Here is a 16,209-nt window from a genome sequence, read left to right on the forward strand (position 1 = left end):
ATGCAGTACAAATGAGCCTGCCTACCAGTATTTAATTCATATTGGAATAAAAGTAATGGCTACTAGCTGAAAAGTGTATCTTTGTTATTAAGGAAGCAAATTACAATTACGAGAAAACAATACCACTATTAGTTTGCAAAAGTTATTTGCGTTGATTAAAAGCACCAATAAGTATGCCTTGCTACCAGAACTGCTCCATTTAGCACTTGACATATAATAGGTTCCCCCCCCCCTTCACAGTGTAATATCTCCATTGAAATATAATTATTTTGCAGATTGCTCAACTGAACGCCCTTATAAACATGCTGTTAGGGGAACTCACCCCTGGAGATCGTCAGAAGATCATGACAATATGCACAATTGATGTACATGCTAGAGATGTTGTAGCCAAGCTTATAGCACAGAAGGTAATTTGTTGCAGAGCAATTACCCTAATGCATTTTTAAAAGCATAAGATAAAGAATAATTTCATTTGTTGAAAAGATTTCGGGTTGCTTATGTATAATGATGACAGAATATTTTGATCCAGTCAATTTCTGTCCTTTTTCTTTGGATTCAGGACCGAAGATAATTGCATTTACCAGTTGAAAAAAAAAGCTATCTAAATATATATAGATGTGTGTGTGTTTGTCCAAATGTTTAAAGTGTCTTATTAAAAATGTATGCTATAAAGTGACAGCAGGTTCTCAGTGATCTGTCCCAGACCTGTTAAATGTTACCATGAAAATGTGCATTTATTCCAGCTGGCTGCAATTTAAATTGTACAAAATACTATGATTGGATATTAATTTGGTAGAGTACTTTCTCTTCTCTTCTTTTAGTGCATTGTTGGCTGCCACCCCCCACCCCCCGCCAAGACGTCAATGATAACATATAAGCGCCTTCTAGGTCTCACTCAAAATGTGTGTATGCTCTGTGTACCAACAGCTTAGTGCAGGCTTCCTCAAACTCGGCCCTCCGGATGTTTTGAGACTACAATTCCCATCATTCCTGATCACTGGTCCTGCTAGCTGGGAATTGTGGGAGTTGTAGGCCAAAAACATTTGGAGGGCCAAGTTTGAGGAAGCCTGGCTTAGTGGTAAAGCTCATGCTTTGCATGCAGAAGGCAATTTCAGCTTGGGGTTTTCTTTTTCGGGGAGGGGGCCAAGCAAGATGCTCTCAGTAGGCTGTTCTTAGGACTGGCTCTCTTATTAGGCAGAGTGATGCAGCTTCTTCAGGCAGCAGCTTCTGAGAGAAGTAGAGACTGGACGGAGGGGCGTGTACCATGCAGCTTCTTTTAGGGAGTGGGTGGCGCGTGGTCTAAACCACTGAGCCTCTGGGGCTTGCTGATCGGAAGGTCAGCAGTTCAAATCCATGTGACGGAGTGAGCTCCCGTTGCTCTGTCTCAGCTTCTGCCAGCTTAGCAGTTTGAAAGCACACCAGTGCAAGTAGATAAATAGGTACCACTGCAGCGGGAAGGTAAATGGTGTTTCCATGTGCTCACAGTGTTCCGTTACACCAGAAGTGGTTTAGTCATGCTGGCCACATGGCCTGGAAAACTTTCTGTGGACAAACGCTAGTTCCCTTGGCATGAAGCTAGATGAGCGCCACACCCCATAGTTGCCTTTGACTGGACTTAACCATCCAGGAGTACTTTACCTTTTTTTACCTTACCATGCAGCCTTCTCTGGGCCTCCTAATCTAGCCTGCCATCCTCAGGTGATGTAGGACTCTGCCCTATTGCCAGTAAGATTCTACTGTCAGTCTAGTCAGCTATTGTATATGGAATGAAGGTAGAATCATATTGCCCTTCTCCCCAGTTAACAAACATCTTGCCAGCGCCCTTCCCATCTCCCTTGGTTCCCTTCTGTAACTAAAGGTAAAGGTAAAGGGGCCCCTGACCATCAGGTCCAGTCGTGTCCGACTCTGGGGTTGCGGCGCTCATCTCGCTCTATAGGCTGAGGGAGCCGGCGTTTGTCTGCAGACAGCTTCCAGGTCATGTGGCCAGCATGACAAAGCTGCTTCTGGCGAACCAGAGCAGCACATGGAAACGCCGTTTACCTTCCCGCCGGAGCGGTCCCTATTTATCTACTTGCACTTTGATGTGATTTCGAACTGCTAGGTGGGCAGGAGCTAGGACCAAACAACGGGAGCTCACCCCGTTGCAGGGATTCGAACCGCCGACCTCAGCAAGCCCTAGACTCTGTGGTTTAACTCACAGCGCCACCTGGGTCCCTGGGTTAACAAACATCTTGCCAGCGCCCTTCCCCATCTCCCTTGGTTCCCTTCTGTAACTACTTTTCACTATCCCTCTGACCCAATCTGCAACACTGCCCAGATGGAGACAGCAAGGGATGGAGAAGCTTCTTCTCTTCCTCCTCCATGCTCTTTTCACTGCTTAGGTAGGTGAAGAGGCAGCAATAGCAGAGGAGACGCAGAACTGAGGCTCTGGAGGTCAGCAATGGAACATGGAACCCCTTCTGTGGTGTGTGTCTTGGCAGTGCCAAATCTTCATGACAAACCTGTCAGAACCAACCCCCCTTCCAGCTGAATTCCTTGAATCTCCAGTTTCAAAGACATTTTCTGCTAGTCAGAGTAGTTAGTACTAGATTTGAACGTCCAGTCATTTGGCTCAGCATAAAGCTGGCCAGGTTTGGTTCCTTATTTTCAATATTGTGAAGCTAAGTGGTACCTTGGTTGTCGGACTTAATCTATTCTAGGAGTCCGTTCGATTCTTGGAACCATTCGAAAACCAAGGTGCAGCTTCCAATTGGCTGCAGGAGCTTCCTGCACTCAATCGGAAGCTGTGGAAGCTGCGTCGGATGTTTGGCTTCCGAATTTTTTTTTTTGCAAACTGGAGCACTCATTTATGGGTTTGCAGCGTTTGGGAGCTGATTTGTTTGGGAGCCAAGCCATTTGAGAACCAAGGTACCACTGTATCTTTGAAAGACATGGGAGAATCAAGGAACGTGGTGGCTAATTACACATCACCGAAATAGAGGAAATGATTCACTGTAAAAGAGAGCAAAAAGCCAGATAGGTTTGCATAAAAGCTGCATATGATAATATATACATGCAAATTTAGGGGGGGGGAACCTATGATTTGAATATAAATGCAGTATAGATCTTACTATAATGGGGAAGCCTGAGACCAGGTGAGCTATGTTCCTGCTCAGTCTGTTGGTGCGCAACTTCAAATCTGCTGCTCTCCCATCATTTTGTTTACCTTTAAACCAGATAGCTTTCAAATAGAAGGTACCTTCAAATAACGTCTTCTATAAAGTAGGGCACATGACCATCCTACTCAAGGACCTGCATTGTCAGTTGTCCAATGTGATGTCTCAATTTAATACATTGGCATATAGATGGAAGGGTTGAATGCTTGGAAGGCTTCCCAACATATGGTGCGACTTCATAAGTGACATATCAGTTCATCAGCTGGTCTATGACAAAACTGCAAAGGGAGAATCAGATAGCAGAAAGGGCATAGCTTGGTGGTAAAGGCGAGCATCTGCTTTGGTCCCAGATTCAATCCATGGCATCTCCCAAGAGGACCAAGGAAGACCCTGGGGTGCCATTGCCCTCCAGGACTGAGCTAGTTGGACCAATGTTTCTGACTTGGGATATGGCAGCATCCTATGCTCCTAACCCAGTTCTCCATGGAGAGTGTATTTGCATGGAATGCTAAACCTGCCATACGGTTTGTAGTTGCAAACTGGGTCCCCTCACTTTTATACATTTTCATAGGGCTTGAACAGGACTTTAGTGGTTTAGGCTACTGCAATGCGAAGTGCTAAGCATTTGAGCTCTTGTTGAGGGTAAGATATATATTCTGTGTAGCTTGTCTTTAAGGAAGGAATATAAGAGATGGAGAAAAGTAGCTGAGCTTTGTCAATGGCTTGCCCTTTACAGAACCAACTGATGGTTTCAAGAGGTAAACTGAATAGCTGTGCCCAATAAACGTATGCAAAGAGTGTTTTATTTCCTTCTGCTTGGTGGCTGGGTCCTACTTAAGCATCAAGTGTGAGGCCAAGGAGCTTAGAGGCCCCTTTATCTCTACATTAAACTACAGGCCACCGGGCTCCACGCAGGGAACTCTGTGGGGGCAGTAGGATCCTTCTGCCCCTTGCTCTTATATAGCAGCCCTGCACTTGATAAGCTGCTTTTGAAATTCAGGGGAGTTTCAAAAGCGGATTATGTTCAGCCAGCACAAGAAGCAACTGCGGCCAGAAAGGCAAAAGTCCAGACCACCCTTTTCTCTCCTTACTCATTGGGCTGTTTCTGGAAACATCTGTTAACCTGTTGTTCTCTTCCGCTTTACATTTCAGGTTTCCAATGGACAAGCGTTTACTTGGCTATCACAGTTGCGTCACAGGTGGGACGAAGAGCAGGGCAAGTGCTTCGTCAACATTTGTGACGCTCAGTTTCAATACTTTTATGAATACCTTGGAAACAGCCCCAGGCTTGTAATTACGCCACTGACCGACAGGTGAGGACCGCATTGAAACTGGTTGAAGGGAGGCGGTTTGTGAGAGAGGGAGGTGATAGGCCTTCATGTTCTATCCTCTCAGAGGTCCTTCTCGATCTCATAATTTGCCAGTGAACATATAAGAATAAAAGAGATGGATCCTGGAATGTGATGAACAGTGTGAATATTCAGATAGGAGGGCAACATTTGCAATTCCTTTCATCAGCAGGCATCCTTTCGTAAAACAGACCAGGGGTGGAGAGCCCGTGGCATTTCAGATGGTGTTGAACTCAAATTCCCACCAGACTCCTTTCCAGCCTGCATGGCCAAAGGTCAGCTGGGAGTCCAACAACATCTAGAGAGCTTCCCTGTCTCTGAAATCAAGATGTTTCATTGTATTTTCTTATGTTGGGCCTCAGGTCTGAAGGAGCCGTGCTGAATTGGTCCTTAATAGCTGTGTATTTCATTTTAAAAAGGACACCCCTTTAATATTTTAGCATGTAATGAACGCTTTTTGTCCAGGACAATGGTCCTTTAGACTTGTTATCTGGCACTCTGTTTAAAAAGAAAGAGAGTGCATGTGCAGAACTCTTTAAGAGTTGCTGAATAAAAATCGCTTTCCACTGAACACAATCATCTTGTTGTGGTGCAATGCATAATAACAGTTGCAGGGGGAAAATCTGCAGCAATTTTGAATATTCTTTCTGCCTAAATTGTTTATCCACATTGCCAGAGCCTTTAAGGAAGTACTGATGTTTTCTGCATTGTTGGGAGCAGCTGTCTCTATCTCCTCCTGTGGCTGTCTGCCTGCTAACTAGGCAGATGGCAGACAGTAGCTGAGGTGTGTCTGCTGTATACAGGACTAACTTTCCTGGCTAGCAGAAAGCACAGCTGCCATGCTATTATGATGGTGATGATGATCCTTCTGTATTTTGAGACATGGGAAGCCTTGTGTGGAGCCATGTACTTTGAAGGGGTGATTAGGGTTTCTTTTTCAATGCACCGAGTAAGCACTTAAATAATCAAGCTGCCAAGTGGCATGAAAATATGGAAAATTCCTATTAATTTACCATTTTGTGTAAGGATCAGGCAAGGAAATAAGCTTCTAAGAAGTGAATGAGATTTGTTTGCCACAGGCGTCGGCATCTTTTGTACTCGGGATACACATACACACAGAAACACAAAGCAGGGGCACAGCCCAGGTGCTCTAAACAGGCACAGTTGGCTCGCCTAGCATCAAAAAGCATCTTTCTTTTCTGGTGTCTTTTCTGCAGAAGATGAAGGTAGGCCAGGAACAGTGAGATCAGGGCATGAAGATTAGCTCCAGGCAAGATTTTTTTAAAAAAATAAAAAAGTCAAGGCAGGAGAAAGTTTTGACAACATCTCCAAAAGACAGGATAATTTCAAAGCTGTGTTATCTGATGCATGACACCAGTAAGAAAAATCTGATTCTCAAAGCCTTCATAAGGATCATTTTACATGGGGAATAGCCTACACTTTGTCTTTACCAGGCTTGTAAAAGCCTCATCGTGTGATGCATGCCTCCACGTAGTATGTGGCACTTGTTTTTCTGCCTGGCATAGAGAATTTCCATGCCATTTTGCTACCTACAGTGGGTGGTGCTGATCTGGAAATGTTCCAGGAAGAATGGCATATTGAGCCATTGTGGTGGTGTGTGAAAGGGAGACGATACGGATAAAGATAATGGGTTTGGATGCTAAGTTGCCATGAATGGAGCTCTGCTCGTGAGATGGTCCAGAAGGAAGGAAGGGGTGGGAGGCAAGCAGGCAGGTAATTTCTGCCAGTTTCTGCAGCAGCCCTCTCTTGTCTCCTGAAAATCTGCTCCACAGCAGGCCCTCTGGAAGAATGTGGGAGGTGGTGAGAAAATTAGAGAAAAATTGAGCCAGCAGTGAATGGAATGTGTGTTTCCTTTGTGGAAGGGCAACATAGGACCTAAGCCACTGAATGGACCAATCTTTGATAGGGTTGCATATGGGGAAAAGATTTTGTGAGTACTTTGGGTACCTGTTTTGCTAATAGTTGGATGGTGCTGAAGCTTAGTGAAGATGATGTCCACACCTGTTTTCTATGTGTTGATTTATTAGGAGACTCAGATCCTGTCATAATTATCTAAACCAGACACAACCATAGTTGACCAGATTTCAGGCCTGCGTACATGAAAATCAAAATTTTGTGTGTGGTTTCTAAATACAAGTAAACTGATGGAACTGAGAATAAGATCAAGAGGACTGTGAGACATTTTTTAAATTTTTTATTGCTGTCCAGACCTTCCTAATTCTTTTTTTCTGCCTTCATTTAAAAGAAGGTGGGATTTCTGAAAAATATAATAAAGGGCAGGTTGTGCTGATGAAGGGAATATCAAGCTACCACAAAGATAATCACTGATTAAATGTTCTCCTATCATTTGCTCTGTCTCCAAGCAAACCCATTTTCCATGTCAGGAAATGATCCCCATTAGTGCTCAAGTTTGAATGTACGGGAGGCGCAAATACACAAACATCTGAGGACCCTTTGCTGGTCGAAATTCGAAGCGCGCTTATTTTCAGCAGCGTTTTCGATAGCCTACTTTGGTGCGCTCAGAGTGGGGGAGGTGGTCTGTGAGGACCACACAGATGGCATTACACGGGGCATCTTAGTAGGGGATGTGTCTCTGTCCGACGCCCAGGTGCTAATACACATCCGACGGTCTAAGACTGACCAAAAAGGAAAAGGCGCTGTTATGCGCCTCCCAGCGACAGGGGCTGCTGGGCCGTGTCCGGTAAAAGATACCAGGAGGTTCCTTCACCTGCGCCCTGCCGGCCCGGGTCCCCTGCTTATTCATCTGGACAAGGCAAGGCTTGTTGTTGTTGTTGTTTAGTCGTTTAGTCGTGTCCGACTCTTCGTGACCCCATGGACCATAGCACGCCAGGCACTCCTGTCTTGCACTGCCTCCCGCAGTTTGGTCAAACTCATGTTCGTAGCTTCGAGAACACTGTCCAACCATCTTGTCCTCTGTCATCCCCTTCTCCTAGTGCCCTCAATCTTTCCCAACATCAGGGTCTTTTCCAAGGATTCTTCTCTTCTCATGAGGTGGCCAAAGTATTGGAGCCTCAGCTTCACGATCTGTCCTTCCAGGGAGCACTCAGGGCTGATTTCCTTAAGAATGGATAGGTCTGATCTTCTAGCAGTCCATGGGACTCTCAAGAGTCTCCTCCAGCACCATAATTCAAAAGCATCAATTCTTCGACGATCAGCCTTCTTTATGGTCCAGCTCTCACTTCCATACATCACTACTGGGAAAACCATAGCTTTAACTATACGGACCTTTGTCGGCAAAGTGGCATTACACGGGCTTACCCGTCATCAATTTACTAGGGTCCTGCGCAAGGCCATTGCCTATTGCGGGTATGACCCCAGCGAGTTTTCGGCCCACTCTTTCCGGATTGGCGCGGCCACGTCAGCCATGCACCTGGGCCTGTCATCCGAGAGAATTCAGGACCTGGGGAGGTGGAAATCAAGCGCATACAAGAAGTACATTCGCACGTAGCATTGACAGGGTAGCCACAGCTGATCCCCGGTTGTCATCTTTTGTTTTTTCCAGGTGGCCAGATAGTGCGCATTTGGATAGCTGGGCACAGCATAGTCCATTGGGCCCGCCGTAGGGCGATGGAGTTGGGCCTGGGGAACCCGGGGATGACGCTGCTTTGGTCCTCCCTGCTGGAGAGGCGCACTTGGCGCGATGGACGCTGCCCTATTGCTATGAACAGAACCAGGCGGCGCCTGAATTCCTTCGTGATCCGCAGGGTGATATCCCTGAATGGCCGTGTTGTCTCGCACCCGAGTTTGAAACAGAGCGAAGCAGCCCTTTATCGCTATGACGGCGTGCATCTGTCACCAATGGGGAATGATGTATGGCTCGAGGACATTATTGCGGAAATCCGAGATTGGTTACAAGCTAGAGTATATAACTAGGTGAATAAGAGACTAGGACCACAGCCCCTGTAATAATGATAATGCTTAAAATAATTAATTAATTAACTTTGAATCGCGGTGTAGGGTGGTATCACTGGAAGCGGATTGGCGGCGAGCCAGGGGGGGCTCGAGTGGCGGTTAGGCGTTGGAAATTTACATAACAATTAGATGGAGGAGGGGCAAGTCACGTCATCAGCTGCCCTAATCTGGAGAAGTAATTCCGTTAAAGGATTCCGGGGGCGAGGCTTGGTCCTGAGCCTGGAGTTGCCTGGGCCGTAAGGCACGCCCCTTCGGTGGCCACAGGGGGAGCTCTAGTAGATTTACGTCGCGGGGCTCCTCGCTGGTGGTTAACTTCTCATAGACTTCAACACACGGGTTGGAGTCGGATATAGTCCGTTAGGTTCCAACGCCTAAGCCAATTCCGCTTTACATGGATTAATAAAGTTGTGGCCTTAACCACCCAATTAATTAAATCTTATTCCGGTGTCATGAGTCTTTATTCTGGGGAAGGAGGGCATATTGCCACACAACAGGCCCTCTGGAAGAATGTGGGAGGTGGTGAGAAAATTAGAGAAAAATTGAGCCAGCAGTGAATGGAATGTGTGTTTCCTTTGTGGAAGGGCAACATAGGACCTAAGCCACTGAATGGACCAATCTTTGATAGGGTTGCATATGGGGAAAAGATTTTGTGAGTACTTTGGGTACCTGTTTTGCTAATAGTTGGATGGTGCTGAAGCTTAGTGAAGATGATGTCCACACCTGTTTTCTATGTGTTGATTTATTAGGAGACTCAGATCCTGTCATAATTATCTAAACCAGACACAACCATAGTTGACCAGATTTCAGGCCTGCGTACATGAAAATCAAAATTTTGTGTGTGGTTTCTAAATACAAGTAAACTGATGGAACTGAGAATAAGATCAAGAGGACTGTGAGACATTTTTTAAATTTTTTATTGCTGTCCAGACCTTCCTAATTCTTTTTTTCTGCCTTCATTTAAAAGAAGGTGGGATTTCTGAAAAATATAATAAAGGGCAGGTTGTGCTGATGAAGGGAATATCAAGCTACCACAAAGATAATCACTGATTAAATGTTCTCCTATCATTTGCTCTGTCTCCAAGCAAACCCATTTTCCATGTCAGGAAATGATCCCCATTAGTGCTCAAGTTTGAATGTATTGTTCCATAATCATTTTCAGATTACTCTTCCCTTCAGACTTGGCTCAGTGAATATACAGGCCTGAGCTCTTAATAAATAAGCATCTCAATGGCCATTATAGGCTTTGAAATACCGAACGCAAGAACATGTGGCATGACTCACAGAGTCTTAAATGGATCTCTACAGGTAGATGCTTTAAAAAAAAACAACTACAGAAATTTCAAATTGAACTGTGGCCTTGGATTATTGTGGCCAAGTGTCCATTTAATAGAAGCACATCTTTCAGTCACTGAAAGGAATTTGTCATGGTGTTGACTTAGAAGTAGATAAAGTTGCTATCCTTTCCTCATTGAAATCAGAGGCCACATCTAAGGGTCAAGCTTTGTCCTTCAGATTATAACTGTTTTAACTGGACTGTCTTGGTAGAAATTCACCCACCAGCAAGCTTTTAATTTTCATAGACTGTTCATTTAGGCTAACCCAGCTCACCAAATGCTCTCAGACACAAAGGAATTAGTTGGAGATAATGTTAAGAGCAACATCTACCGGTATGTTGTTCACATATGCTAGGGAATATTATCTTCCTGCTAAGCTAGGTGTTTCTAATTTCCATGCTTTGTACAAGTTTCACAGAGCTCTTATTTTGACAGGTAACAGGAGACAAAGCAATAGGAAAGTACCGTACTCTCTTAACTATCAGCATTTAGTGTGGTGAATTTTCTACCTACTCCATGGCCCTTCTCATACTACTTTTGACTAGAGGCAGAAAAGCTACCGGTACATTTCCACAATTGCTAGAAAAGCTCTCTTTTTCTCTGCAGTAAAAATGTATAAAATAGAATAGATAATGTCCCATGCTTCTTTCAAAGTTGTGCATTAGGAGAAACTTTTCCCCATTCTTTATAATATGTTAAAGCATTTCTTATGGCCTCTAAGAGAAAGGTATCAGGGTGTGTGGGTTTTAAACAATGAAGTTATCCACCTAGCTATAACTGAATCCCTCACCAATCCTTCCCCATTTGTGTGTGTGTGTGAAACTTTAAAAGTTTTGAAAAGAACAATAACATTCTTGTACATGACAGAAACAGCTGGTTAAAAAAAAGATAGGAAAGGCCGGCCACTTAGATTTCACCAGATGGGCAGAGAGTGACATGATCAATTAGATCTTAGTAAAGGCATAGGATCAATGTGCTGGAGGAGGGCATGCAAGAACAAACAAAGGAGGGCACCTTGTGGAGTTTAAGGAAAAAAAGTAGAGCATTGTGATCAGGAAAGGACAAAGGAAATAGCCCACTCCTTCAGAAGCCAATGGAGGCAGACCTACTTGCAAAGTACAAGGAGAACAGGTATACAGTAATAATAAGAAGTACTGTAGGGTTAGAGGATCATGTGGAGATGGTCACAGAAAAAAGCAAAAGTATGGTAGCGCTACGGGGAAAGGTTTTATGGAAGTCAAAGATATCAGAGAGCACACAAAAGACAATCACAAAGGTGAAGGAGATGAAGATCAAGGGTGGAGAAGAAGACTAATGAGGAAGAAGAGGATTCAGAGAAAGCTGGAGGACCTGGTGGGGCCTTCTAGAATGAGAGATGAAAGACCACAGGGCGGTAAATAGGAGAAGATATTTCTTCAAGCTAGTGAACAATGTCAGTGGCAGGAATCCTAGAAAGCTGTCTCAACCGAGGCTGAATAAATGGTGGAAGGGGAAAGGCCAAGACGGGGCTTTGGGAAGAGTAAATGTCACCAAAAGTTCATACACGACACTTTTAGTTTGGAAAGAGGAATCAAGGAGGAAACGTTGGGGGGGGGGAGCTTGTCAAACTTATCTGTAAATGTTTAGCAATGTGTAGAATTAATGCTACTGGGACTTGCTTAGGCCAATGGCTTCCTCCTATGGATGAAGAGTTTGAGGAGAAATTGTTGTAAACCAAGTGCAGTTTTTGTTTTCTACAAATGATATTGTTTTGTGCCCTTCCACCCATGCTTATCCTGCTGGATTCCAACTAGAGTTTGAGGCTAGCATAAGGTTACCAGACGTCCCCATTTCCCAGGGACAGTCCCCAGATTTACAAATCAGTCCCCATACAAAATCCATTGAAGTTGAAAACTGTCCCCGGATTCAGTGAAAAAAATCTGGCAACCTTACACTAATCAACATGGAAATCACAGATAAACTTATTTTTTGGTATGGTTAGTTTTGCTGTTCTTGTGTATTAGTGAGTCAACAGATGCCTTATATGCCTGTTTTAAAACTTTTCTATTCCACTAAGTATATGCAGGCAATTAAGAATATACCCTTCCACAGTTGTTAATTGATGTCTGCGTTTATCGTTTATTTTATAGTTTTTATTTATGTTTTTATGTTTTTATTGCTGTAAACCGCTTTGATTATTTTTAATCACATGGCAGTTTGCAAATCTTTTTTAAATGAATAAACCACCTTGGGGAAGAATATAATAAAATTGTTCTATTGCAGGCATCCCCAAACTGCGGCCCTCCAGATGTTTTGGCCTACAGCTCCCATGATCCCTAGCTAACAGGACCAGTGGTCGGGGAAGATGGGAATTGTAGTCCAAAACATCTGGAGGGCTGAAGTTTGGGGATGCCTGTTCTATTGCTTTATACCTTGCTTGAGTTCCTACACCATTAATAGAAGTCCCTTTGGTGCTCAATTCTGTCTGGTGGAACTGAGCACTACTTGGTGGGAGAGTTCCATGGAAAACCCTAGCAAGATGTTGCTCCTTGCTGGGCCCCTGGCCAGCTGTTTCCATTGGCTTCCCAGAGGGTTGGTGATAGTAAGGTCCTCAGAGTCCTCATAGGTTGAGCTAAACTGTTAGGTTTTGAAGAGTAATGTCAGTTCAGAAGTCCAGTCCAATCCAAGGTGGAGTCATCACTGAACAGAACCCTGGAGAGCTCCCTGTAGCCAGGGTTGGCAAGAATGATACAATATGGTAGTTACTTTACTACCACATAATAATATTCAAGTACCCTTTATTCCTGCTCATCTGCATTGTTGGCTAGATTTTAATGTGCTGCTTCTGCAGCCTTTTCTGATGTACAGAAATACGACTGGGCTCAGATGGCACTTTATTTGATCTCCATGACATTCGCTTAGTTGTTCATTGCATTTTATGTGATCCTTCACCCAACATAAAAACCACTTCTAGAAATCTAGTGGGATCTAGAAAGGGTTTAGTGCTCCTTTCCATGTTAATTGTTTCCAGGAAAAAAGCTTTGTTTGCAATTTCCCCAACTCAGTAAATCCTGGGAGTTTTGCATTGAAGAAATTGGTGGCAGTATACCAGCATGAAGGGACGTGGGTGGCGCTGTGGTCCCCGCGACAGGGTGAGCTCCCGTTGCTCGGTCCCAGCTCCTGCCAACCTAGCAGTTCGAAAGCATGTCAAACTGCAAGTAGATAATTAGGTACCGCTCCAGCGGGAAGGTAAATGGCGTTTCTGTGTGCTGCTCTGGTTCGCCAGAAGTGGCTTAGTCATGCTGGCCACATGACTCATAAGCTGTACGCCGGCTCCCTCGGCCAGTAAAGCGAGATGAGCGCCACAACCCCAGAATTAACGGTCAGGGGCCCCTTTACCTTTACCTTTATACCAGCATATAGTTCTTTCCTGCCATTTAAAATGTATTGTGACCTGGCAGTATATATTGATTAAAAAGCCCACAGCAGTGCAAAAAGGAACATTAAAAATCGGGTTGAAGTGCTAGCATTATAGCCAGTAAAACTAATGCAAGAAACCCCACGTCAGAATGCAACATATGCTTCTGTTTCTACAGATGCTATATTACATTGACACAGTCTCTTCACTTGACCATGAGTGGCGCACTGTCAGGCCCTGCAGGAACAGGAAAAACAGAAACCACCAAGGACTTAGGCCGTTCTCTTGGAATGATGGTCTATGTTTTCAACTGCTCTGAACAAATGGATTATAAGGTACTGGTTTTTGTTTTAAATATTTACTGCCTAAAAATTATTATTGTCAAGAGTAGATCAACAAACCAGATGATGGCTAGCATCTGTAAATACTTTTGGAATGATGAAATATGACATGTTTAAATAAAAAGTGTTAATATTTATTAATGCATTGGCTTCCCTAAAAAAAGCTCAACATTTTTGCCCTGTACCCCAAAGAAACAGGGCTTTCCTCCCCCCTAAAAAAAGCTCAACAATTTTGACCTGAACCCCCCAAAACGGGGTAGATCATAGCCAGTTTTTAACTTTGTGAGTAGATTACAGTCTTTTGGGAGTTGGCCACCCCTGAAATAAATGAAACATGCTCTCTGCTATAGCTGTGTGAAATGATGCCATAATAACTTTTGCTGGAATAATATTAACAAGAATAATATTATGAACCATATTCAAATTTGTGGAGTAATGGTGTTAAAAGTATTCTGATAGCTCAAGCAGCATTCATTGAAATAGTGCTTTAAAAAATTTAAATTGTTGCAGCATCATACATGTGCAGAAAAACTCAGTGAAGCAACACAGCACATAGGACTGATGTGAAGATACATACATTAAAGTGATTTGAATGTGATGATAATAGAGATCATATGAGTATGAAAATTAAATAGGTAGACCCCTGGTCTTGTTAATTGAATTCTGTTAATTAATTCGAAAAATTTACAAAGCATGAAAACATTTGCATCTAGCTTTGTTAATAGAGTGGTAAATAGTACTGGAGAATTGAGGGAAATTGTTTTCCTTCCATGAGCCCTGAGAAACTGAGATGGGCAGCGGTACCTGTGCATGGAGAGATTTTCTGGCCTGTAGATCAGCCCACAGATAACCAAGAGCCTAATAGACATTACTGCAAATTGTGATCTTTGGAGTCCAAACTTATTGAAAACAGGGCTGGAAAACTTTTGGAGTAGTTTTGTGAATCCACCACCAATGAGCAGAGTTCTGGCCAGAAAATCTTCAGAAAGCAGAAGGGGCCAGGGGCAGGGAGAAGCAATTTCATCATATTGCTCCATCACCCTTCAGCATCTGAAAATCTGCTGTGGTGGTTTGAGGGAGACACCCGGGAGCATTGAAGGGCTGCCGGGTTAGTGCCTGACTGGTGATGGAAATCATTCCCTCCCTCCCTTTTGCAAGCTTGTATCCCTCCACTTGATCAAAAGCCTTCTGTAGGTAGAATTAGCCCAGGCATCCCCGAACTGCGGCCCTCCAGATGTTTTGGCCTACAACTCCCATGATCCCTCACTAACAGGACCAGTGGTCAGGGAAGATAGGAATTGTAACCCAAAACATCTGGATGGCCGAAGTTTGGGGGTGCCTGAATTAGCCCTTCCATTCACAGATGCCTACGTTTGGATCCAAACCAACATGTTGGAATCTGCACTAGCTAGAGGCCTCCCCCAAAGTAAGCTCACTGTTAGTGAGGAGAAGACAAGTCTTCCATTAAAGTTCATTCCAGCTCATCTGGGACTTGCACAGACAATAAGGAACAAAGCACCAGGGCAGGCTTTCACACTCGAGAGTATCCTGCTCTGTGTTGCGCCTTTCTTCAGTTAAGTGCCTGCGCCCTCTCCCTCAGTGGCTAGCTCATCCCCTTCACTTTTGTATAGGCTTGGGTATGATGCTTATTAAGTGGACATGTTAGAAAAGCTGGCTCTGCAAATTAGAACACTGAATTCAGCCAGGAACGTTTGTTATGAAAGGAAAGCATGTTAGTTGTAGCCCTGTCTTTTTCTTTTCCAAATTCCTCAATTCAGAATGCATCTGGTGATGAACTCATTTGTTACCGGCAGCAGCATGAAAGCTGCTTCCAACAGAATCCAGAAACATCCATTTGTTTATAAGACACACCTCAGTTCCAGGGCAGATTACAGTTAAAATCTTTTGGGTGCAGGAAGAATTTGGGATGGGACCTATCCATCTGTATTGTTTTTCTTTACCAAAGTCATTAATTCGAAGCTAGTGTGACTGTTGTTATGCGGTGAGGAGCGACATGCAACACACAGTTCCTGCGTCTGGGCATTTCCATTACAGAAAGGAAAGAAGGTGAAGAGAGGTGGCTTATTTTTAATTTATTTTTAGTCAGCATTGTTGATTAGATTATGTATATCAAGTGATGGTGTTCCTTTTACATCATTCTTTTACAAGACTACACCCTTAGGAAAATGTAAAATGCTGCCTTCGGATCTCCAGTGAAAGAACGAGCCCCTCGTTTAGCCTTTTGTTTATTTGTTTGCGGCATTTATAGCTTGATCTTCATGAAAGATTTTTTAAAATAATGAACAAAGGCCGTTGTTTTTAAACTTGCTTTGGCACCATGTTATGTACTGAGCTGAATCCTAGAACAATAGGATTCAGAATCAGCGGGAGCTACCCAATCCAACTCCAGGTGGAAGTGAATCCGCAACCTGATTGGCCTGCTGGAGCAGCCAATCAGGCGGCTGGCAGAAGTGAATCTGCTACCTGATTGGCCTGTAGGAGCAGCCAATCAGGCTGCAGGCAGAAGTCAATCCACAATATAATTGGCCCACAGGTGTAGCCCTGAAGTAGCCAATCACGCAAGGCCCATTGTGTAAATAATGTATATAAGCAGATGGTTTTGGGAAAAGAGCCATTCGTCTTCTCTTCTTCTCCTTGATGAATATGAGCTGAATAAAG

At 43.9% G+C, this 16,209-nt stretch overlaps 2 protein-coding genes across 2 annotated transcripts in view; one reads left to right on the forward strand and one right to left on the reverse strand.

The window, feature by feature from the left end:
* LOC118083835 (dynein axonemal heavy chain 11-like) overlaps positions 1–16,209 on the forward strand; it is a 240,858-nt gene that overhangs the window by 68,343 nt on the left and 156,306 nt on the right. The window contains exons 31-33 of the mRNA XM_060272909.1: positions 276–407; positions 4,308–4,468; positions 13,368–13,524. Coding sequence (XP_060128892.1) covers positions 276–407; positions 4,308–4,468; positions 13,368–13,524 — 450 coding nt within the window. The remainder of the gene's footprint in view (positions 1–275; positions 408–4,307; positions 4,469–13,367; positions 13,525–16,209) is intronic.
* MAP3K20 (mitogen-activated protein kinase kinase kinase 20) overlaps positions 1–16,209 on the reverse strand; it is a 342,609-nt gene that overhangs the window by 33,086 nt on the left and 293,314 nt on the right. The window lies entirely within an intron of this gene.

This window comes from Zootoca vivipara, chromosome 1 (assembly GCF_963506605.1).
Source record: "Zootoca vivipara chromosome 1, rZooViv1.1, whole genome shotgun sequence".
Taxonomy (NCBI): domain Eukaryota; kingdom Metazoa; phylum Chordata; class Lepidosauria; order Squamata; family Lacertidae; genus Zootoca; species Zootoca vivipara.